Below are 25,814 nucleotides of genomic sequence, written 5' to 3' on the forward strand. Positions count from 1 at the left end.
GATTTATGCCGCACACCTGCTTTCCTTCTGAGAGCCTGGAATTTTGGTATGTGCTCAGTAGAGGGTACCCAGGTGACCGGACCCCAATAAAAATCCTGGGGGCTGAGTGTCCAGTGAGCTTCCCTGGTAGACATTTCGTGTGTTGTCGCAAGTCGTTGCTGGGGTATTAAGTGCACCCTGTGTGACTCCACTGGGAGAGGCTCTGGGAATCTGGCACCTGATTCCCTGTGACCTCACCCCATGTGCCTTTTCACTTTGCTGATTTTGCTTTACGTTCTTCCTCTGTAATTAATCATTGCTGTGAGTACAATTCTATACTGAGTCCTCCTAGAGAATCGCTGGACGGGGGGTTGTCCTGGGGATCCGGAACACAATGCCCTGTGGCTGGCTCATGTCACAGACTGACCAACCACTCCGTTCTCAGGAGAGTTCCTGCATGAGACCACCAGACACACCCACTGGGCCAGGGCCCCGGGGTCAGTCTGAGTATTAAATCTTAGTAAAGCTTAATTTCTTTCATTTTTTTTTTACATAAAAAAGTAAACAAAGGCTGTAATACATTCTTCCACAAGATGATCCCAGTGGGTTCACATCCCATTTGGAGACAGCTCTTCAGACAATGATGAAACAACACTAGAAGAAATACTCTGGAAAGCGGGAGAGTGGGACCCTTACCAGCAGAGCCACCTACCCCCGGCTGCCTCTGCTCAGGGTCATCCCTGTGCAAAAGGAGGTGTTTTCTCTCTCCACTCCTCCACCATCGTTTTTTTTTAAATTTATTTATTTTATTTATTTTATTTGTGGCTGCATTTGGTCTTCGTTGCTGCACGTGGGCTTTCCCTAATTGCGATGAGTGGGGGCTACTCTTCGTTGAGGTGCGCGGGCTTCTCATTGCGGCGGCTTCTCTTGTTGCAGAGCACGGGCTCTAGGCACGCGGGCTTCAGTAGTTGTGGCGCACTGGTTTCAGTAGTTGTGGCTCATGGGCTCTAGAGCGCAGGCTCAGCAGTTGTGGCACACGGGCTTAGTTGCTCCATGGCATGTGGGATCTTCCCGGACCAGGGCTCGAACCAGTGTCCCCTGCATTGGCAGGCGGATTCTTAACCACTGTGCCACCAGGGAAGCCCCACCATTGTTTTAAGATGGAAATGGACCCTGGGGTTCAGTCCTCGACCCTCTTTGTCCTAAAAGGGCTCTCCCTGAGTTATCACTCCCACTCTCAGGCTTCAACCATTTTCCTTGTGCTGACAATTCCTTTATCTCTTTCCCTGTTCCTATTTCTCTTCTGAGCTCCAGACCTGCGTATGCCACTGTCACTGGAGACCTAGGTGACACTTAGGTGTCCCATAAAACCTTCACCCTCCAGAGCCAGAGCTGAGCCCATCAGCGCTTCCACTGAGTAGCTCCATTTCCTCCCGACTCAGGGATGGTGCCACTATCCACCTGTCACCCAAGTTAGGGACCTGGAAGTCCCCCAGGAATCCTCCCCTACCCTCACTCTCCTATTCAGTCCCCAGGCCCATCTCCTTCTGCTGAACCACCCCCAGACCCGTTCTCTGCCCTTCCCACGCCTGCACCTCCCAGGTTCCCTTGCCCTCTGGCTTCTGGCTGGATGGAGGGCACCATCAGGAGATGGGAGGGGCCAGGAGAGAGAAGACGGGGTATGTGCTCCCTGCAGCCACTGCTTCTGTGCTGTCTCTGGCGGCAGCTGGGCTCCTCACGTGGCTCTGGCCCTCTCTGGGCTCAGGAAGAGGCCTGGGAGTGGTGAGGGCTTCCTGCGGTTGCCTCAACACCTGTATTTTCTTCCTTAACCCCACCTACACCTCTGTAGGTGGTCCCTTCACTGGAGTCTCTTCCTGTGAAGCACCGGGGTGGGCTCTGTTTGCTGACAGGGCTATGCCTGATGACCATCGTACTCCCATGTCTCTTGTTAGTACACCCCTCCTCTCTGTTCCTGTGGTATCATCCAGATTAGTCATTACGATCAGGGACTCTGGAGCCAGACTGACAGGAGTTCAAGTCCTGGCTTTGTCACTATCTACGTGAACCTGGGAATGTCACGTAACCTCCTTGAGCCTCAGTTTCCTCATCTGTGAAATGGGGGTAACTAATGCCTTTGACTTCGTGGAGTGGTTGTGTGGATGAGATGAAAGAAGGTATGTAAAGGGCTGAGGTTCTTAATCAATATCTGATTTTTGTATCACTGCTCGCCGGACCACTGCAGGAGCCTCCAGCTGGTCTCCCGCCTCTCCCCTCACCTGCTGCTCACCCATCAAACACCTCCAAGAGGGACTGTTCTCCAGTGCAAATCTAAGCAAGTCTCCTTGAGTTTAAACCCTCTACTGCCCCATGGAGCCCGCAGGTTAAACTCCAGATTCTTGGCAGGGTGAGGCACCCACCACCCACATCTCTCCAGCCACTGCCCACAGAGCATTTCACACCCAAGCAATTCCACGCTGCTTAAACGTCCCCACACATCACACTGGCTCACGATGCGGGCCTGGCACTGGCTATTTCCTCCACTCATCATGCCATCCTCTCTCTAAGCTCTTCACAGATTCTCATTTGTCCTCCAAAATCCATATTCGTGGGCCACCTCCTCTGAGAAGCCCCTCCCAGAGCTTGCAAGGAGGTCACAGCTGCCTCCTCCCTGAGATTTCTGTCCTCATGCATGTTTCTGCTGTGCTGGTCATGCATGTTTCTGAGATGATGTCCACTTGATTACTTGCCTGCCTCTCCCACGAGATGGTGCAGGGCCTACACTGCCCACCTTTAAATCTCTGGATCCAGCACTGAGGGGGTGATTGGGCTGGGTGGGCCCGCTTAGGTGGTAATGAGATCTTTGTCACCAAAAATGTGCAAGCTGAGCTTGAGCAAGCACATGAAAGGAAGATTGCAGACAGAACTGGAGAACTGGATGGCAAAAAAGGCTGAGCTTATGGCCTCAGTGGTCCCTTCCTCGCAACGAAATATGCTGTCCGGGAGGTAGTGAGCTCCCCATCACTCCATGGATTCAAGCAGAGCTTGGAGGACCTCATTTCAGGGTGCTATAGGGGCACTTCCTGTGCTGAGGGAAGTTTCATTTGATGACGTCCCAAGTATCTCCCTTCTGGGTGGCTCTATGATGCCAAATAAACTAGAAGGTTCTGCAGGGCTCAAATGATTCTGTTTTCTCTAATGATTACATCACCTCTAATACAAGTCTCTACTGATTCATCAACATAAGACAAACAGCTTCTTCACTCTCTCTCCCAAAGTCTTAAACACATTTATTCTAATGTTAATGTCTTTCCTTTTTTCTCCTTAGACATAAAGCCCCTGGCCCCCTCTGCACACAACCTGACATGCAACCATGGGGAAGAGGAATTTTAGGCAGGCAATGGCCATCTCAGTCTCAACTATGAAAAAGGAAAAAGCAATTAGAGCACATCTCCAGATGGAAGAAAAATCTACACCCAGAGCAATTCTGCTTAGCTGCTCATTCAATTGATTTTGGGAAGGCCTGCTTGCCAGAGTGAAGGGCTTTCACGGCTCTTTTGGGGACCAGCAGGAATAGGAACACACAGCCTCCCTTGCAGGTCTGTTCTGATGATGACTGGGTTGGACGAAGCCTTGTCGGCTGGCTGGATGTTGGGGGCTGAGCCGTTTTCCTGCTGTCCAGAAAGGTTCGAAAAAGGGCCTTTTGTTTCATTCTGACTGTCCACCCCACATGATCAATAGTGAGAAGGCAGGCAAGGGAGACCCAGACTATCTAAAAGCAAGCCCCAGACCTCTGTTACCCTGAGGCGTTACAGTCTGGAGCTGAAAGGTGAGACTTCAGCCTGGGATCTCCAGGGCCTGCCTGTCTTTCTGGAGGGAGAGGTGGTGAGGAGATTCGGAGTGTTTCCCAAGGCAATATGCCCTGAAGAGCATGCTCTAGAAACAGCTCCAGAAGACTCTATCTTACCCAGGGTCCCTTAAGTAAGAGCTGCATAGAAAATGCCTTCTAGAGTTTAGAGCACAGCAAAAACTTTCTGGGGGAACAATTCAAGGGCCCATAGGAGATTCTGGGCACAAACAAGGGTACTTTGGGACCCAAGTTAGGGCCAGTGGGGCATCTTAGGAGACCTGGGGCAAATCAGAGGAAGCCACCCTCTCTAGGAGAAGGAGTTTCCAACAGGCACCCCCTCAAGGCCCTTTCTGAAAGGCCCCCACCTCCTTAAGACCCTATCAGCTGAAGAACTCGACTCAGAGAGCAGATCGCAGGCTATATTCAGTTCCCGCCCACTCCTGACGCCAACACCCTTGTGCAGTGCACAAAATACATAACCGTACTTGGTGGCCTTGGCTCAGGCAACGAAACAGGAGGAGGCCCTTCTTCCCCTTCCCCACACAACCCTCGCAGGTACCTCAGTGACTGGAGGTTAGGGAGCTTTCTGGAAGCACAGCATTCTCAAGATGGGCAGTGGTAGCAGGGGTGTGGGTGTGTGCTGGGGAGGGGGCTGACGTGCACCTCCACGCGGCTCCGTGGACTGAAGGTGTGGATGAGTGGGTGTGGAGGCAGGAGAGGAAGTGAGGTAGGAGGTGTATAGGCCCCAGGCTGAGCAGCTGCAACTGGTCTCCTGCTGATACTTCAAGATAAGAGACCAGCTGGAGCGTTGGGCCCGGATTAGGTGAAAGGCAAAGTGACCACAACGTCTTTATTCTTGTGGTCAACAGGATTTCCCAGTCTGGCCCATGCACAGAAGGGGTCCTCAGTGTAGGGGAGGCACGAAAGGAGGGAGGAAGTGCCGGCCCGTAATATGTCCTGCCAACCTCCGAGAAACCTTTGTGCTGGAATCCATCTTGGCTGAGAGATGTGTGGGCACACCAGGAAGGACCCAGTGTCAGATCAAATATGGGCACAAGCGAGACGACTGGCCAGAGACAACTGGAAAACTGCCCGCATATAAGCAACCTAAGCCGCCCCTATTGTGTACAACACACTCCAAGTTCGCCTGTGTGCTCTTCCACACGTACTTTGCTTCTAATAAACACTGTCTCTATTTCACAATCTTGGTCTCTTTGCTGAATTCTTTCTTCAAAGAAGACAAGGACTGAGGTCCTTCTTCCAGCCATTCCAGCACTGGAATCAGAAGGAGAGATGGATGTGCCACTGAGACTGCAGCTGCTAGGAACTTTGTGAGCAAATAAGAGGCATCTTTCAGGACTTCCATTAATAACTGCAGCTCCTTCTGAGGGGTCGCCTATTCTAAGCCTTCCCTGATTGGTCCCTCCACTCCCTCCCCTAGGCCTGTCTCCATCAGAGCATAGAACACACCGAATGGGAGTTATTTAACTACATCTTCCCATCTTCCCATCTACGCTAACTCCCCGAGGGCAGTGATCCAGCTCTGTGCCTGCAGACCCTCATACACAGTAGGTACCTGGGAAATGTTACCACATGAATGAATTATAAGACAAGGGCTGGGGCTTGCAGTAATCCACATGAGGGTGTGTGGGATGGGGGGACATCATCTGTACATTTGCTGGAGGGTCTGGGGCACCCCTGGCACCCTCCTCAGCCCCCTCCTCTGCAAGCCAGAGGTCTAGGGAGCCCTTCACAACTGAAGACCCTGGATGGCTAAGAACAAAGGAGATGGGGGTGGGGAGGCTGTGGCCTGTCCAGGACCCTAATTGGCCCAAACAGGCCTTGCCAACACCAGCTCCTTCAGCCACATCCCTGAGTTGATCTAAATCTGCCAGGAAAGGTAACCATCAAACCCTGTGGGCATCCCCTGGCCCAGCTTTCCTGCTACCTTCTGAAATCACAAAGCACTTGACCATATGGCCAGCCACAACAACATGGGATCACATGCTGAAATAGCCCCCAAACCACAGTTTTACATCAGATTCTCCCTCAACTGTCTCAAAAAAAATCGCCAAGCAAAAAAATATCACAGACATTTATGGTCTTTTACTTGAAAACATCACTAATTCCTACCACTCTTGAACTTACTGGGAGGCCAGTTGGGTGTTCCCAGGTAGCCTTTGCCTTTTGAGTCAGAGATCCTAGCATCTCTGGGAGGGCTGGAAGAGGGCTGGAAGAGGACGTCGTGCTTCCAAATCCAGTAGCCGGACCCCCACTATTCCATCCCTTCCCAGCTGCTGCCTATCCGGAGCTCATTCCTATACCTCTTGTGAGCAGGGTGGATGGCTGAGAGCACGCTTCAGGATCCAGAACCCAGCACTCCATCCTGTGAAGGCCCTGCTTCCTGAGATTCCAGGGTGGAGGGCTAGCATCGCCTTTCCCAACTGGCCCAAACAGGCCTTGCTGATTCTCACGGGACAGAGTTTCTGGTGCTTCCATTTCCTTATATCATCAGTCTCCAGGAGACAAACTCAAAAATAAGCATGGGCTCTAATCTTGACCTCATACTCTAAGCGTGGTCTGTGGATGCAGCGTCAGCATCACCCTGGAGCTTGTTAGAGCTGCGGCACCTCCGGCCACCCCAGACCTGCTGAGCCGAAATCTGCGTTCACCAAGGTCTCCAGGTGATTCTCGTGCCCTTTGAGCAGCACTGTCTGTGTGGCCAGAAGTCAGGGCGGTGGTTACTCTTGGGAGGGGGGTGCAGATAGTACCTGGAAGCGGGTAGGAAGGGCTTCTGGGATGCTGGTAATGGCCTGTTTCTTGATCTGGATTCACAGCTGAATCCAGTTTATGAAAATTCATTGAGCTATACGCTTATGAAATGTGTATGTGTATATGTACTCTAATAAAAGGTAAAAAAAATAAAGGAGTCAGGAATCTCAGCAAGTGGAGGCAGCTGGGAGATAAAGCTGAGCCACGCTCCTCGGTGCTTCCATCAGAGCAGCCCTGGGCTGAACTGGCTTCTCCTAGTTCTCACATCAGACTCCAGTGACTGGGGACTCATGTCCAAGAGATCCCACCTGCGTCATTCTTACCTCCCTCGCAGCCTGCCCTGAGGCCCCTTTCAGCACTCAAGGTGGCTGAGGTACAGCAGCGTGGCTTTGACTTAGGCCCTGAGTCTGTCCCCGACCCAGATCTAGCAGAGCAAGGACATGTAAAGCTGGAAGTTGCCATGGACATACCTACGCGCAATCAACCAGCATCAACCCCAGTTTTCCAGCCTCTTCTTCATGCCAAGTTTGCTCTGCGTTATTAGTATCTCTTAGCTGTGTCCAGAGGTGAACACAGTTATTCAGACACAGTCCCATCGTTCACTCATTCATTCATTCATTCATAATGATAATGGCTAGCATTTACTGAGTCTTGTTATGTGGCAGGCACTAAGTGCTTTACATGCACTATCTCATTTAACCCTCACAATCCTACGAGTATGCCCATTTTACAGAGGAGTAAACTAAAGCTCAGAGATGTTAACTAACTTCAAGTCACACAGCAGGAAGTAGTGTAGCTAAGGATTTGAATGCAAGCATTCTGGCTGAAATTCTCTTATATGCCAGGCACTATGCTATACTTTGGGGATGTATCAAAAATGAATGAATAAATATACTAAAATGACTGAATTATACACCTGAACAGGGTGAATTTTATGGTATGTGAATTACAGTAGGTCTCCGTTTCTGTGGGTTCCACATCTACAGATTCAACCAACAGGGAGCAAATTGAAAATATTTTTTTAAAAATTCCAGGGCTGGGCTTCCCTGGTGGCGCAGTGGTTGAGAGTCCGCCTGCCGATGCAGGGGACACGGGTTTGTGCCCCAGTCCGGGAAGATCCCACATGCCGCGGAGCGGCTGGGCCCGTGAGCCATGGCCGCTGAGCCTGCGCTCCGCAATGGGAGAGGCCATAACAGTGAGAGGCCCACGTACCGAAAAAAAAAAAAAAAAAAGAAAAAAAATTCCAGAAAGTTCCAAAAACCAAAGCTTGAATTTGCCACACCAGCAACTATTTACATAGCATTTACATTGGATTTACATAGCATTTGCATTGTATTAGGTATTATGAGTAATCTAGAGATGATTTAAAGTATATGGGAGGATTGCTTATAACCTATGCAAATATTACATCATTTTATATAAGGGACTTGGACATCCTCGGATTTTGGTATCTGCGGGGTTTCCTGGAACCAATCCCCTGCGGATACCAATTATATTCCAATTTAAAAAAATCTGAACAGACAAAAATTTTGGTTGAGATAAATACTGCCCACATTCCTAAGAATTTAGTTGACCTGTTTTTCCTGGTATAAACCCGCTAACAAAAAATCAAAATATTTCTTAAAAAAATGAATGAAATGTCTCAGACATCTTTGTAGTCCGACAGAGCTAGTTCCATACTTTGGTCCTGCCACCTAGCCATGTATGACAGACTTTCGGTTTTCTCTCCTGTGAAGCGGGGACAGTGAACCCTGCCTTGTCAGGTGGGGATTTGAAGGAAAGTCTTCACCTGGCTGCTGGCCCAAGGTAAATCACAGCAGAGAATGCTGAATTTTATGAGGGCACAGGCTTGGGGAGCTCACATGGTACTGCTGACCACCTCCACGCCCAGAAATGCCCTGAATGCCCCTGGAGCTGTTGAGACCTGCACTGGATCAAAGGCCCACCTGGGTCTTCTCGTCCTCACTGCAGAGTCCCTTCTTACCCCTCCACGCTCCTGCTGGGGTTTCTGCCTAGGATTCCACAAGGAAGGCGAGCACCTTTTCTCTTCCCCACCCACCTCGCTCCCTCTCTGGGCTGCCAGGGGCTGGGATTCCTGAGCTGCATAAGCAAGTGTGAGGGCCCTCCCATCCCCCTGGCATGGGGGCTCTAGCCCACGCCCAGCACTGTCCTCATAGGCAGCTTCGTGCCCACAGGGGCCATGTTGCTATGGTGATTACACTACCCACTCAGTGTCCAGGGAGACAGCACCGTGTAGCTGCGAGATGTTTGCAAGACTCGCTGGAACTAGGCTGGGAAGATGCCAGAAAGGGTCAGAGGGAGTGGGGGATGGGAACTGAGTGTGACTGCTTCCCTAGCTCTGCGCGTGTGTGTGAGTGTGTGTACACATGCTCACACACGTACCCACCCCGCTGTCCGAGTTATAACGGCCCTTCTGAGCAGAGGCACAGCCCCTAGAGAGGCATAATCCCGTGATCGTCACAGGTTTCTTCCTGAGGTGGTGTTTACTGATTATCACTGTGTTTAGTTTCTATATTGAAAACTAAAAGGGAAAAAAGTGGCATTCATATGGCAGCAGAACAGACTGAACTGTGCCTTCTCTTGCTCCACATCTGAAGCTGGCTTCGTGATCCACCTTGTCCCTTGTCCTGTGAGATTTCCCACAGAAACAGTGTGGGACGCCAGGAGATTATACCGTGGCAGGGGGAAGGTGCCCACTCCCCGTTACTTGCCTTACACTCCAGGCAGCTCCTCTGAATGGTCTCATTTAGCCCACACCACAGTCCCGCATAGGGATTTGTTGTGCTCATTTCACAGACGACAAAACTGAGGCCCAGAGAGGCTAAGTCACCTCCACAGTCCGGAGGTAGTATGTGTAGGGGGCGAGAGTCAAGCCCAGGCTGTTGAAGACCTGTGCTCACCGCACTGGGGGCCTCCTAGGCCCAGAAAGTACACAATCCAAGGCGCCAAGTGAAACAAAGGAGCCACAACCCCTCTGGAATAGCAGGTGGACAACCCACACTGCACCCACTGGGGTGCACTTAGGCTCTTAATTTAAGAGCTTTTGGTTCCCCTTCCTGAGCAATCAATATTGGGGATGATTAAATAAGTGACCCCGGTCTTAGCCACGCACACATTTGTGCTGACCCAATTCAATCCACACTAGTTAATCTATGCCTTTTCTCCACAGTCACGAATGTGGGCTTCCCCTTGCAGAGCCTCTGAAACAGCCCCGACTGCAAATAAATGAATCCTCAGGGTGGGGAGAACCAGGCCCTAACATCTTCAGAGCCCTCATGTTCCAGCTAATGCTGATTTGTAAAGCGCTTTATGATTTATTCATACCGCCTTGCCAGGCTTCCCAGGACAGCCTTCCCCTCACGCAAATGAGCACGACTCCCAGAACAGAATGTCAGGCTTCATTAAGAGAAAACACCCGGGTGTGGGGATGTCCTCGTTTGGGCTCCCTAGCCTGCGTCACCCAGTGTCTGTAGGATTCGGGGCAAACTCCAGGAAGCACCTGTGCTCTGACGGCCTTTGGCTCGTGAGCATGGTGAGATGGCAGGAATTCCCTTCTGGGAGGGAGAGACTCTCCAAGGGCTGGGCCTCATGTCTCTGCACCCAAGATGGGACCTTGGGCCAGTGGATGCATTCCCAGGTGGCAGGAGCCGGCGACAAGGAGCTGGGAGGGACCCAAGCGGAGCTCTGCCCCCGTGATTCTCGGCCAGTAGATCAAAGTGGGCCCCTCAGCTCTCGGGGAGCCACCAAAAGATCAGAGCGCCGTGTAAATGAGAAGCCACCAACCCGGCCCCTGGAGCCATTTTCATTATTGCCGTTGTCATGGTCTCCTCAAACTTGGGGAGGGCGTCCCAGGGACAGAGGGAAGAGGGAAACCCCTCGCTTAGCTTCTTCAGGGTGCCTTGGGAGCAGCCCCTCCCTCGGGCCACACTACTGCCCAGGAAAGCTGATCACAGACACACATGGCACCCATGAGCTCACAAGGCCCCACAGGGCACAGAAGTCGTGCTGATGCAGAACCGAAGGGGACCTCAAGCGCTTCACACCGTCTCTAGCGAGCAAGACACAAGCTGCGGTCACCATCCTTGTGCCAGAGGGTCACACTTCTGAGGGCACAAACTGCTAACCCACACCCACAGGGACTTTTGAGCGGCTCAGCTTCTCCGGAAGCTGACTCCGGCACGCTGATGCCAGGCACGTGGGGGACTTGTGACTCGACTTCACCTCCTTAACCCCCAGAAGGGCAGAGTGAAACGGGGCAGAATAAAAAACTCTGAGTAGGAAGCTTGAATCAGGTGAGCTCTGGAGCACGTGGGGCCTGACTGCCCTCCAGGTCCACCCCAGAGAGGAAGGATGCCTGAGCACCCCAGGGACCCCCTGGGGTATTGGGTACTTGACCACGCACTTCTCAAGTGGAACCTTTCAAACAAAGTACGAGTTCTGGGGACATCTCATTTGCTTGACAATTCATGCTGAAGCTGGCTATTAACAAGAGTCAGTCCGGTGTCATCATCTGCAGGAATCAGGGGAGCATCACCACGTGCTCCAGGGACTTCCCTCCAGTCCACGGGCTGTCCCAGAGTCTGGGGATCTGTCAACTACAAATTGGCACTTGCCATCCACCTCTACAAGGATTAAATCATGTGCTGCTGCAGCTGCTGACTTTCAATACCCCCTGAAAGGAGCTCAGGGTGGAGAGCAGGAATGAGGCACTCTGTGCTCTGGGAAAACCTGGCAGAACAGGTCTTCAGATAGTTAGATATTTTTAGGAGCCAATTTTATGATTCCAATTCTTATATCTCCTCATATCTAGAAAAGCACTAAAATCCTTCATGGTAACGTCTGCTCCTCATGACTAGCAGTAACCTCCTGCAAAAAATCTGTGCTTGGTTGCACGTACTCCCCGCTTCACCGAAATCACATATATACTGACCTTCCCGCTGCCTCTTTGGAGCAGTTTCTCAGAGCTATCTGAGATGCTGTCTCCTGGGCTATAGTCCTCATTTTGTCCCAAATAAAACTTAACTCACGATTCTCACGTTGCGCATGTTTTTTAAGTTGACAGACCCAGTGCAGTCCTGAAAGTCCAAGGTGTGGGTGGTGACCTGCAGCACATTTAAGGGGTCCTCCACTTGTTTAATCCTCACTGCCACCCTTTACTTTATGATCGTCCAGTAGTGGGCGACACTGAGACTACAGAGCAGCAAATATAATCTAAAAGAGACTGCTTTCCAAAAAAGGGCCTACATTGCTCTTAACACCTTAATAGAAAACAGCAACAACAAAAGAGTTGCTTTTGGATTAATCTGGTCAACACTGATCCTTTGACCATCCCTTCTAGCTCTGGTCCTCCAGGCGGGGAATTGGATGAATTACTGCATGTCTAACACAGTTCTGAGAGATCACAGTAAAGTCCAGAAATAAATCCCAACTGGCCATCCTTATCCTAAAAAGTAAGCCAATGATACTTTCAACTGAGTTCTACACAATTGCTAACTGCTAACGTACAAACTCCTTAAAAAGAAAAACAACTAATAACAACAATAACTAGGCAACAACATTTTTAAACATGTTAATTAATTTTCAAAACAACATTGCTAAAATATAGTAAATAAATTACACGGTTTTGGGCTTCCTTAAATATATGGATTCTCAATGGGGGTGATATAGTTCCCAAGGGGGACAACACTGGTTCTTGAATGTGAAAAATTATTACTCTTTTATATAGAAACTATAGGTATATATACAGTACATAAACAGAAATACAGTATATCTTTGGTATTGAAATTTCAAGAAGGGATAATTAGAAAAAAAAAAAGCCTAAAAAGGCTCCTTATGGGGGCAATTAACAAAAAAAGGGTTGAGAAACACTGCTGTTAAATAGAGAATAAGGAAAGCGATCTTTTCTGTACAACTCAAAGTCATCCATACAAACATCTCTCCTTATATTCTGTGATGGCCGTCAAGGTTGGTGGGCAGACTTGTTCCTTCTTACACAGCCCTGACTCTGACCCCAGGCACAGTGCCTGGGTGGGCATTTTTCTCCCTTGCTTTTCTAGGTTATTCAATCATTCTCAGTGGGCTGTCTTCTAGCAACAGCCTGTTAAATCCAGGCTCTTAATTTTACAGGCAATACTTAAGTCCATTCTGGTCTGAAAGCTATACCACGCTGCCCTGTTGAACTGCTTGAACGGCTGAACAAGTTGTCTGCTGCCTGTTCATGTATTTTCACGCAGTTCTGGGTTTGTATCTGTGTTTTTGGTGATTGTGGTCACCAAGAAAACCTTGTATCACAAACCACTGGAATGCGCAGAATGACTTACGGTGCAAAGGGTTTCGAAGGTCTTTTCAGAGACAAAGGACCCATCCAGGCCAAAGAGAAAGATGGATGCATAGGAAAGCATTCCTCCGAGGATGATAAGGTTGTTCATATACGGACTTGACATCTTTATCAGCCTGACAAAAGAAAGAGATACTATAGTTAGCAGAACTGTTAATTTAGCTACTCCTGCAGCAAATATTTTCTGAATGTGTATCTTGTCACCAAGGCTAGAGAGGGAGAGAAGAATGGAAACCCTGGCTTCCTTCACTGCCCCCTCCCCAAGACTGTGCTTCCTCTGATGGGCTGTTTCCCCCTCACTATAGGACCGCGATGCTATCGATTTCTAGTTGTTGATTTTCCTGTCTTCTTAGTCAAGTTCACCTATCACTTCTCTGGGGACAGCTTGTATTGCCGGCTTCTTCAACCATTAATTTTTAGTTTACACAAAGATGTTAAGTCAACAGTTTTTTTTTGGCTGGAGCTGGGAAGACAGCCAAATCTAGAGAATCCTAATCTATGTTCAGCAACCTTCCACAGTGATGGACTGTCCTGAGCACAAAGAGGGCCACACGCATGGTACCTCCCGGTACCAGGTGATGGAGATGGACAATGGAGTCCCCACCCCCATCCTCCCCCCGTCTTCACCAGGCTGTGTTAAACCATCAGCCAGCTGGAATTTACTCTCAGATGTGTCTGGCTCCCCCAGCACAATCTGTTCAGAATGTCTTGGGTTTTCAGGTGCCCCCATGGTCCAGGTGCTCTTTTGCAGATTGTAATTATGGTCAGTTGTTCCCTGAGCATTTTCTTTTGCATTCTGCAGTTCTATTAATCCCTTCACATTTAAAAATTCAGTGTCAAAGTAGTAGAGAGATAAAAAGCCGGCTGTAAATTGTGGACCCCTCATGGGCTTTTGAATTGGAAGCCCTGAGTCCAGCAAGCACCCCTGTGACCTCATGAGGTACACCCTTGGCAAGTCAATTAGCCGACTGAGTTTCCTCACCTATAAAAGCACATATACCACTGCCTAGGACACATGTGAAGCTGAGAGGGAACTGGGTCCCTGAAGGTCCTTTCATAAACCATGAACCGCTAAGGCCCCTTCATTCTTATTACCATAGGAAGCAAGGAGGGGAGAGGCCAGAACTGAGGCAGGCTTCCTGGATGGGGTAGACCTTAAAGGATGAGTAGCATTAAGGAAGATAGAAGAGAGGGGGATTTGAAACCACAGTGACATTTATTTCCTATCTCTTTGTAGATTTTTTAATCTGAAAAGCCAGTCAAAAAATTCACACAGGGACTTCCCTGGTGGCGCAGTGGTTAAGAATCCACCTGCCAGTGCAGGGGACAAGTGTTCGAACCCTGGTCTGGGAAGATCCCATGTGCCTCGGAGCAACTAGGCCCGTGCGCCACAGCTGCTGAGCCTGTGCTCTGAAGCCCGCGAGCCACAACTACTGAGCCTGCGTCTGCAGCTACTGAGGCCCACGTGCCTGGAGCCTGTGCTCCGCAACAAAGGGAGGCCACAGCAGTGAGAAGTCCACGCACTGCAGCAAGGAGCGGCCCCCACTCACTGCAACTAGAGAAAGCCCGCGCACAGCAACGAAGACCCAACACAGCCAAAAATAAATAAATATATAAATAAATAAATTTATTGAAAAAAAAATTCACACGGAAGCCAGCCTATTGGAAAGAGTAATGGTAATTCCCCCCCAGGAGGCCAAGAGTGGGTAGTTAGGAATTAAAGGAGTATAGTCTTAACGACAGGGACAACTTGTTGTTATGACAAAAACTACTGCAGCTTGCAGGAAGGGAATCTAACATTAAGAGCTGACCACGTGCCCAGGGCCTTGTGTCGAGTGCTAACAGGCACGGTCATCATTTAAGGCTTGTACGGAGTAGATCAGAGTTGCTTCAGTTTTTTTTTGGAGGCAATATTTGTGTTATCGGTGATAAATAAAACTACAGGTGAATACAACTTTTTGTTCTTCAGCAAACAGGTTTGACCTAAGCAGCTGCTACCAAAACCAAAAAGAAAACAAACCCCAAAATGACAACAAAAGCTCTAGAGCCGCCAAGTTCCTCCTTGGCAAGCAGGGAGAGAAGGAAAACCTCTTCTCTTGGGATCGCGCTCGTCCCTGCAGCCCAGGAGGTCGCCCTGTGTGCCTTCTGGGCACGACAGCAGAGCCGCGCCGCCTCTGGGGGGCACCGAGGCTGTTCTCCCCCGTGAAGGCCCACCCTCTGAGCCCTGCTCAGCCACTCCCACAACAAGGCAGGGAGCAGGGGTCAGGGATTTCTACGGAAACCAAAGAAGCTGGCTGTGCTCGGCAAACACCACCGCCCGGGGAGGTGGCCCGTACTACCCATGGCTGGCCAGAATAACTCGGAAAGCGAGTTGGTCTCCTCCGGAGAGGGAAGGGCACGCGTGGGGGAAAAGGGATCAAGGCCAGAAACCCAGGGGATAGGCTCTGCTACACGCAGCAGTGCGGTCTCGGACAGGGCTCTCCAGCCCTCCGACATCGAGCCGGCACTCTCATGTGCAATTGCGGTCGTTATTCGAGGGTCAACCGAGATGATGAAGGAGGCGCTTCCTGGGCTGTGATATGCTGTATGGATGGGAAGTGTCCTTACTGAACTCAGTGATCTCCCTCTGGCAGTGCTTCCTGAAGATGCTGGTGGGTGGGGAAAAGACGTTTGGGGAATTCTGCTTCTATATTTCTCCTCCTGGACCACCACACAGTGCACATGCATGGCCAAAATTCCAAGAAGACCTGTGGACTTGGACCCTTCAATTTTGTTTAAGCCAGACTTCCTGTGCAAGCAGTGCTCCTGCCTGTGTGTGTGTGTGCGCGCGCGCACGCTCGTGCACACACACACACTCACATGAAACATCTAATGACATCCCAGTAACTAAGCGGCACACTTTGGAAAACTGCCCTAGTAACTTCTGTGTCCCTGGAGAAACTGCCCTAGTAACTTCTGTGCCCCTGGAGAACGTGTTACGTGATGCTCCTACACTTTGTCTGTGAGGCTTGTCTACCCAGAAAGCACTATCCAAGAGGAGGGCATGAGTGACTTACTTCTGATTCCGATTCTTGATGTTGAAGAAGAGAAAAGCGCTGGCCATGATCATTCCCAGGATGGTAAGGGCGGAGAGGATGCTGTAGAGAGGTAGGGAGATCTTACGAAGCTGTTCCAGGACGATGGTCTTGTCTTTTGGTGGTTCAGATCCTAGAAGATCAAGAAAAAGGCATCAGCTGAGCTCAGCACACAGTCAGTCCCCGAGAACATCCTTGCCTGGATGCCCTTGACACCCGCCACCTGTGCACAAACTGTGCAGGACACGTCACTGGGTGAGCGGGCTCCAGCGGTTGGCCAGTAGGGAGCCTAAGCCAGGACTTATTTCTTTCTCTAAACAGAATCAATAAGGGATTTGTGATGCATTTAATCGCCATTAGAAGACTAGAATTTGGTCTAATTACCATGTTGAAAACCCATCGCCATTTATTCCCCAAAGGTACCAGTGGCTTAGAAGGCGCAGGGCTGGGTGCTGTGAGTAGGTACCATTGGTTGTCTTTGGGGTGAGGAACTTGGCTTGGGCTCTCAAGGACTCTGCGCTAACACATGATAATGGCCACCCCTCAACAGGGTGGAAACCTTGCCTGTCAATTCCGTGGAGACATATATGTGCTCTGGCTGCGGATTTTCTGCCTCAAGGTCATTATGCTATAAAAGCTCTTTCTGGTTTTCCATTTTCATAAGACTTACTGTGGGAGGCAGAAGCTACTGGCATGCCTTCCCCTCCCTGCTGTGCCAGGACTGGACAGAAACTGTGGGATTCCATCCCGCTGTGTGACTGTAGAGATGTCTCTGCTCATTCTTCAAGGGCACCTGGGGGAGACCTGAGGGCCTCAGAGCAAACTCATCTTTATGGATGGTGGCAAATTGTCCTGATTTACCAGGTACAGGCTGGTTTGGGAGGAAAGATGCAGGGACACCCTTTTCCTCACCTGCCCACCTCTTGTTTCTTGCAGATCCCTTTTTTCTCAGCTGCTATTTCAAGTCAGGTTTCTGCTGTGGAACTGTGACACTTTGAAGCTTTTCCCTCCAGTGTGGAATCGGTCAGATGTTCAAGAGTGGCCAAACCTGGGAGACCCACCAGGGGTCACAATGACCCCACCACAGCTGTGCCACGGGTGCCAACCTAGGTTATGCCTCCATTCCCAGGACACAGGCAGAGGATGGGCAGATGTGGTGGCAGGGATTGAGAACTCCCCTGCACATCTGTTTAAAAAACTCTGCTAGCAAGTTCAAATGTGTTTGGAAACAATCAGTGGATAAAAAGAGTCTGAATCATCTAAGCAGTAGAGGGAACTGTCAGGTTCAAAAACAGCTAGAAACCTGCTGGCTTGGTTAATGTAAAGCATTAAGCACTTACATGCAAAGTAACACTGTAAGAGTGGCCTCAAGGGCTGCAAGTCAGGGCAAAAGCAGACTCAAGGTGATACAGGTAACACCATCTCTTGCTTCCAGAAATAAAAGCTCAACACCTGGACATTTTTCCTCCCACTCCCTGTCCTCCTCCCCCCTCCCCCCACATAGCCTGGCCTGCATTAGGCACCTTCTGGATCCCCAACACAAGAGCTGTGAGTGCCCATGAGTTCTTGGTGGAAATAAGCTCCTCTTTGGGCACTAAGCAAGGGGGCTAGATTTGGATCAAAGGTTATGTGACTACTATAACCACTAGTTTGTGTAGAAACAACTTCAGAAAATCAGCATCTCTTTTTCCACCTTGTCTTCCCTCAAAATGGCACCTTCTCACCGTGCATCTTAGCTAAGTCATTAGGGAAGCCAAATGGTAACAGCTTATCAGAGGTGTTAGTAACAGCAGCAGTCCTGTTTCTTGCTCCCCACCCAATCCATTCATTCATTCTTCATCCATTCATCACCATCCTTCCTTCATTCGTCCTCATTAATGATGGGCATCATCATTGATAATCACCTTCCAACTGTCAGGCCTGGTGTGGGGCACCAGTGATTCAAAGATAAGCAAGACACAGTTCCTGCCCTCAGGGAACTTACACACTAGCCATGTTTTTTTTTTTTTTAAAGGCAGTAGCAAGCACATTTATTGAATGCTTACCATGAGCTGAGCACTTTTAATAGAGATTTTCTCACTTGATCTAAGAGTCTCATGGGTAGAGAAGATTACTCCCATTTTACGGGGTGAGGGAACTTTTTTTTAGGTGTTAAGTGGCTTTTATAGCTAGTAAGTAGCAAAGCTGGACAGATTTGAACCCAGATCTGCCTAGCCCTGAAGCCTGTGCCTTAATCACTATGCAAAGTGCCTCTGGCGATGGGGTCCAGGTGGTGTGCGAACATCAGGCCCAGGGAGGCCTGAGCAGGAAACAGGCGGCCGACTGCAGTTCCGCCAGATGGGGTCAGGAAAGGCTACAGAATGGAGATGATGTGGGAGCTGAGTCTTGACAGGAAGATAAGTAGTTGGCTGTTTACTAGGAAGACATGGAAGAAAGGGCATTCTGGGCCAACGGCCCAGCACAGGTGAAGGCATGGTGAAGTCTCGGCACATTTGCAGAAATGTCAGCAGTTTGGCTGGGGAGACCTGAAGGAGCAGGCAGAGAAGTGGGGCGGGGTCCCCTCCTGGAGGTCTTAGAACCACCCCAGGGAGAGGCCCCTCGCTGTGAGCAATGGGGACTGTGTGGGCCTCTTCAGTGTGACATGACAACTGAGGGCAGAATGGACTTGAGGGGGTTAGACTGGTGATGGGTGGGTAAAACCCATGGGGGGGCTGGTGCAGGGGTCTGGGTGAGAGATGAACCCAGGCAGGGTGTGGACAGGAGAGCTGGGTCCTGCCCAGGTGTCCTGGCTCGGCTCTGGGTTCAGAGACTGGTTATCCACCTTCTGGGCGGTGCAGGGAAACTCTGAGAAGCAGGAGGCAAGTCTGGAACAGCTGCTGCCTCAGTGTTATCCTGGCCTCGTGCTTCCTAACTATAACTAGCTTTTTTCCTGGCTGGGTTTTTTTTTATTTATGTTTTTCCTCTCAGTTCTGTTTTGTGTCTCTTATTTATTTTGTTTGAATTTTTCTTTCAATTTGTAAACCCAGAATTCTTATTCAGCAAACCCAGATCTCCTGCGTCCAGGAGGAAACAGCCCTATCTTGGGGATCAGACTCCCATGGTTAGAATTGGCTTTGCCTCTCACAGGCTGTGTGAATTTGGAGTTTTCTGATCCCTTTTCTCATCTGTACAGCAGGGATGACAGGACTTATCCACCCACTTTCAGAATTTTTCTGTGGCTCCATGAGGTAATAGATGACTACGGTCTTGGTGACAGCTCCCTCAGGTGGGACTGTGAAGACCACACCTCCTCTTTGAGGCCACCTGGAGCTTTCTGGAATCCCACAGATCCAAAATCTAACCAAATGGTTCATGGGAGAGCCTTCTTTGGTGGTCTTGGATTTAAGAAGGAGCTCCAGGTGCAGAAAGCCAGCTGTCTGTTCTTTGATTCCCAGTGGAATCAAAGCAGCAGCATCTGGATGCTATGGGCATGGCAGCTTCCTCCACAGCCACCCCGTGATGAGGCTGTCCATCCATCGATCCATCCATCCACCCACCCACCCACCCATCCACACATGCACCCATCCATCCACCCAGTTCCTCACTGACTCATATGCTCACCCTTTCATTCATTTAATTCACCCACCCACTCATTCATTTACTTGATCAATCATGTATTATTTTTTCATCACATATCACTGAGCCCCCAACATGTGCCAGACCCTGGCTGGTGCCAGGAATTTAAACTCAAATAGGATCCAGTCAGGGAGCTCATGGTCCAATAACCTACTAATTTCAATGCAAAGTGACAGAGGCCATAAGAAAAGCAGAGACAAAAGACTGTGGAAGCAAAGAGAAGAGAGCCGTTAACTCAGTTGGGGGGCATCAGGGAAGGCTGAACAGAGCAGGTGTCATTTGATCTGGGTCTCGATGTTGAGGAGAAGTTCTCCAGCAGAAGAGAGGGAATGGTTTTCCAGGAAGAGCAGCAAGTGGAGAGGCCTTATTACCAGCCCATCCATGTCTTTTCTGAGGAGGTGACACAGCAAAATTTAGTTGGGCCACACATAAAAAGAATTACTTCTGGCCATTCAACAGTTTAAACACAGATGCTTTGGTGAGGGCCAGCACTCCATGCAAATTCCAGTGCCCCATCCCAGGGGCTGGAACCCAGCTCCCATGTGGTGATGGTATCCTGTCCTCAGTGAGCGAGTGCATGGATTGAGAGGAGAGGATGTTCCCTCTTCCCCACAGAGCCAAGGACTCTGAGCTCATCCACAACCCTCAACAATATGCAGGCCTGGGAGCACCTGAGCAGGCCCCCTCCTCTGAGAAGCCCACCTGCCTTACCTTGGAACTTAATGGTGTCGTTGATGATCTCCAGTGTGTCAGCCACAGCATTGTATTCTCCCACCTTCACCTCCCTGCTGTCTGCGGGGAGCAAGAGACAGTGTTAGGTTAGATCCAAGTCCTGTGTTTGTCTGGGTGCTCCTGTCCCAGCTCTTGCTCCCCCACAGGCTCTGGCTATATTCTTGCAGGTTTTTCCTTTCCCCAGTGCCTTTTCCAGGTAGAATCACAAAACCTTCACCTTGATCTGGGCTGGAACAAATACCCTCTCATGTCGTCTCATCAACTGGTCACCCATCCTTTGCTGTACATGTATAGATGGGGAGCCTACTCCCCCCCCATAACTGGACTCTCTGCCTGTTACCAAGTCTTTCCAGGGTCATTAGCTGAATGGTCTCTCTGTAACTTTCCTCTGTCATCTGGCTCTGCCCTCTAGGAGTGCATGGACCACTCTGCTCCCCCTGCCCCAGGAGAGCCCTAGAGCCTTGAAGACAAAAACACATCATGCCTCTGGCAGTAAGCCTCCCACCTTACTGAACATCATTTCTATTTCCCACCCCATCCAGGCCCTGGGGGTGGGCAGAGCAAAGACGCTACAAGAGACTGGGAAAGATGGGCCAGGATGCCAGGACAGAGTGGGCATCCTGGAAGCCAAGGAAAGGGACAATTTCACAAGGGAGCTGGCCAGCAATGCCACATGCCACCAAGACAGGGACAAGAAGCCCTTTGAACAGAGGATCCATTCAAGGCTTGTGAGGGAATACTGATGACAGATGAAGCTGAATCAGGGAAAGGTGGGGTTAGAGGCAAAGAGCCAAAGGCAAGGAGTAGAGAGTGGGGCTCCCAGGGTAGCGCAGTCTCGGACAAGGTGGCGAGTGGGCAGGGAGAGGCCAAGGGGATTCACCTTTAGATGTCTTTTCTTGTTTAGTTCTCACAGTTGTGTGCAGTTAAGTGGTTTCAGTCCCACTTTACAGATGAGGAAACCAAGGCTCAGGCAGGTTGTGGCTTTGCCCAAAGCCCCACTGATACTAAGAGCAGAGTCCAGGTTCAAACCCAGGACTGTTCCCACAGCCGTGCTCTTCCCTGACATGCGGCTGCCTTAATGGGATCCCTGAGAGGTGACAGTTCTGGGCTGAGTTCCACAGGCCACCTGTGCCTCCTGAGTGTAATAACTACAGAGAGGAGTGCCCACCTGCCCACCGGCGGGGCAGGCATGTACCCAGAGCTGCAGACCCTGGTTCTCAAAATGCCCAGGGGTTATAAAGCGACACAGCAGCAGGAATTCCAAGCACGTGGCCAGAGGAGCTGCCTGCTGGGCCTCTGGCTCTAAGTGAATGTCTCTGCAGAGACACAGGTGCGCTGCTGGTTCCTTATAAGGATTCAGGAAACGGAACAGGGAATCCTATAGGCCACACTTCTGCCTGCGTTCCTTTAACTGTGGGGTGGAAAACAGGGCTGTAAAAGTCACTTCCTTCTCTCTGCAAAGGTCTCCCTGCCATTTGGGAGGCCTCATGCTGTGTAGGCGGCTGTCACTTGCAGGGGTCACCCAGCTCCTAAATGTCACATCAGCAGACTCTGCTGGGAGCTCCAGCATCCCTGCTCTGGCCTTTTGAAGTCTCAGCCGTAATCAGCTCCTACTGCTCAGCGGAGGAGGCCCTGATTTATTTATTTGGTGTGGGGAGGCAGCACATGAAATATGCAGGCTGCCTGGAATAAATCATCAGGAGCCAGGCGGTGGTGCGGCTGGCAACTCACCACGCCCCCAGCCGCGCAGCCTGACCCTCTGACTCATACACCTGCTGTACCATCCATCCCATGGTACCGCTTCCTGCAATGACCATAACTGCCGTAATCTCTCCCCGGGGGCAGTGCCTGGAGGCTGGGTGGGGTGGGGGGCGTCACACATTCCTGCATTCAGGGTTCCATAGCAAACCTTGAATCAGGCATAATTCACCCCAGTTTACAGGTGAGGGAGGAGCTTCATGTCAGCTAAGTGAACGCTCAGAGCCAAGTGCTGGGCAGCGACCAGGTGGGTGCCTGAACTTGACTCCCCTAGTTCTAAATTCAGAACATTTTCCCCACCCATACTGAGCAGGGCTGCTGGTCATTCAGCCCATACTTACTGAGAGCCTACTGCATGCCAGGCCCAGGTATTTCATAATAAAGAATCCCTCAAAAGCAGCAGCGTAGGTGGAGGAAGCTTAGCTTATGTCCTCATCCTTGACCAAGCTGACCTTGGACATCTGGGCGATGAAGGATGTTTATACTAAATCCTTAGTTTAATCACTTCATTCACTCATTCAATAAACACTGGGTGCCTGTTATGTTCTAGGCTCTGTGCTGAAGGCTGGAGTTACAAAGATTAAAAAATAATTCATAACCTCTGACCTTGTAGTTTAGTGACTGCAGCATCACCCAGCCCTACCGGGTGGGTAAAATTATTCCCATATGCCAGTAATATTTCCCTTCTAGCCTGTGACCTGTGAGTGGATGGCTGTAACGGTAAAATTTCAACTTTCAGAGTGCCTATGAGGACTAAAGAGGAGACTATAGGCAGTTCCTGGCTTGGGGCCTCACAGGAAGTGTTCAATAAATTGTAGTTATTTGAGTCACGACAAAAGTAACTGTGAGCTATTTGTGAGGTCCCCAAACACTCCCTGTGTTTTCTTACTACCACTGTTCCCCACAATGGTCCCTCTGCTTGGAAGGTAGCTTTCCCCTTCCTCTACTAAACCAACATGTCCAAACCCTATCCACCTTTTCCAGGAAGGCATCCCTGAGTACTGTTCCTCCCCAGTTGCTGTGGGCTCAAGGCATGGGTGATATGTGAGAAGCTGTGTTGCAGCCATGCCCTAGGTGTGCCCAAACCTTATGATTCCTGCCAGCCGGTCAGTTCCTGAGTGGAACCTGAAGTCTCGTTTCTGAGGTCCCAGGCAGCATAGGGTCGCATCCCCTGCACTTTGCCCAGGGCCCCTCCTGGCTCTGCAGGGGAAGGATGGTGTCCCCTGTGTTCTTTCTTTCACCCACGGCCCAGCCAGGTGGTGACCATGATAGGTGGGCACTTCCGACTTTTAACTCTTGGGTTCCTTGGTAACTCTGTTGTGCAAAGAACATCGACCACTTATTTGGATACAGACGTGAAGACTGCGGAACAGGGGATTTGCGGACAGACTAGAAAGAGGATTCATGGGGGCAGCAGAGAATAGAGCAGAGGGAGAGGGGCTGTGGCGTTGAGTCTGTCACTGGCCACCCTCCCTGCCCTGCTAGCCCTGCTGTAGGTTGCCACTGACTTATCATGTGACCCTGGACAGATGATTCCGTTTCTCTGGACCTCAGTTTCTCCATCTACAAAGTACACCGCAGGGGTTCAAATAGTTCTCAGTCCTGGCCAGGCACTAGAGTCACCTAGGGAATTTCTAGAAAATTCAGATGCCTGGGTCCCAACATGGATCCATTATATTAAAACCTCTGGGGGGTTGAGGAGTGAACCCTGGGTGGCCATATTTTTAAAAGTTCCCTAAGTTGACTAACGCATAACTAGAGTTGAAAACCACTGTATTAGACGAAGGACCCTGCAACGCTGACAATTTCTGTTCTCAGAGGCTCAAAATACTATAAAACAAAGAGCCCCTTTTCCTGCAGAATAATACTGGTTCCTTGCTGTGGTGCAAAAAAAAGGATTCTCTTAAAAATGTGCATTCTTTCTTTTTCTTTATTTCCAACTTTGGATTTGGATGATACATAAAGAAAATAAGTCCTATTGGTGAAAATTAGGCTGCCAAAAAAGTCCAGTCTGAAAATACTCCCTGGCTGTGGGCCTGAGAGCATCCTTGAGACAGGGCTGGGGAACTGCTTCAATCACAGAGCGGTCCTGCCTCCCTCCCGTATCACAACCCCTGGGTGGGAGAGCTGGGTGTAGGGTCGCCAACCTCCTGCTGCAGCTGGTCCCCACACCCTGCTTCCTGGGCTCTACTCCCCTCACCCCCAACTGCTCATTCTTCCTCAACTGACTCTAGGTCTGCATTGAGGGAAGTATGCGTGTCTTTTACAGTTTAACTGTTGCTGCAAACATAAAGAAATGTAAAACTCTGAGGTGTAAAACAAAAGACAACCTTGGCTCAATGAACATCAAAGATTCTATAAAATTACTCCATTCTAGGACTCCCTAACAAAATCCCAGACTCAGGGGAAGGAAAGAGCTCTGGCTGGAGGACAGGGCCCCTGGAACGGGTCTTGGTTTTGCCATCTCCTCAATAAGGAGCCCCAGGGACGTGCCATCCTCTGCCTGGGTCTTGATAAAACAAGTGGGCCAGACGGGGAAATCTCTGTGCCCTCCAGCTCTCGTTCCATGATTCTGCAACTGCTTTGAAGGGTCTTCCTCACTCCAAGCGAAAGTCTGCTCTCCGAGACTTGCCCTCACAGTCCTAGCTCTGCCTGGGGGCCACACATCACAGCAACTCCTGATCCTGACCGTGCTTCAGAGATGGCAACACTGTGATTTTGATTTTGGGCCTTGATTCTGCTTTTCTCCAGGCTGGCCAGCCATTCCCCAGGAAGTGATTTTTCACTCCCCTCACCCACCCTGCCCCTGTGGACAGGCCCTAGATGGTCACTCTCCTCCCACTGGGTGGAAACAGGTCTGAGCAGCACCTCTCAGCTTCACCAAGCAGAGAGCGACTGTGCTCCCTTGGCCTGGATTCTCCCTCACACTCGTCTCTATCCACAAACAGTACGCCACTGTCGCATTTTCAGTAAGTTAACTTCACTGACCTTTGTTTTGAGATTTTAACAGACTAGGTGGACACTGGCCAAATGCGCCAGGAGTATAATAATCCTGCCAAGGGCGGATCTGTCCAGTGACTTATAGGCAAACTGGCTCAGGGCAAAAGCTGAATACCCAAGGGGACACAGAACACATATAGATACAGCAGGCTGTTTGCACCTAGAACACCTTTTCTCTCTTCCTCTTGGGTAACTCTCATTGGCTCTTTAGAATTCATCTTGGATGCCACCTCTCCCAGGTAGCCTTCCTAGAAACTGCCAGGTGGAGCCGAGCACCTCTCCTCTGAATGACGTTTCACACTCAGTTGGGGTCCTGCGTCTGCTCCCCACTGAACCAGGGGGTTCCCTGAGGGGAAGGGCTGTGTCTTACCCATCTCAGTACCCCCTGTGCCCAGCTAGGACCTGGCGGGCAGGTGCCAGGAAATGACTGTTGTGAAACTTCAAAAGCCCAAACCATAGGATCAAAAAAAGAAAGAAAGAAAAAATAGCACATCAAAATTAAGAACTTCCGTTCACCAGGGACTTTAAGTTTAGAGACAAGTAACCGAATGGGAGAAGATGTTTGCAAAGCCTAAAGCCAAAAAGGGACTGAAACCTAGATTACGTAAGGAACTCTTACAAATCACCAAGAAAAAGACAATACACTCAAAATAAAAGTGGTCAAAGGATCAGAACTGAC

The 25,814-nt window shown here is 50.2% G+C and overlaps 1 protein-coding gene across 2 annotated transcripts in view; it reads right to left on the minus strand.

Annotated features, from left to right (window-relative positions):
• GABBR2 (gamma-aminobutyric acid type B receptor subunit 2) overlaps positions 1-25,814 on the minus strand; it is a 365,550-nt gene that overhangs the window by 66,455 nt on the left and 273,281 nt on the right. For both annotated transcript variants that reach the window (XM_079926892.1, XM_079926893.1), the window contains exons 9-11: positions 20,357-20,437; positions 16,013-16,163; positions 12,940-13,072 (exon numbers count right to left, since the gene is read on the minus strand). In XM_079926892.1, coding sequence (XP_079783018.1) covers positions 12,940-13,072; positions 16,013-16,163; positions 20,357-20,437 — 365 coding nt within the window. The remainder of the gene's footprint in view (positions 1-12,939; positions 13,073-16,012; positions 16,164-20,356; positions 20,438-25,814) is intronic.

The sequence above is a fragment of the Stenella coeruleoalba genome (assembly GCF_951394435.1).
Source record: "Stenella coeruleoalba genome assembly, chromosome: 7".
In the NCBI taxonomy this organism is placed as follows: domain Eukaryota; kingdom Metazoa; phylum Chordata; class Mammalia; order Artiodactyla; family Delphinidae; genus Stenella; species Stenella coeruleoalba.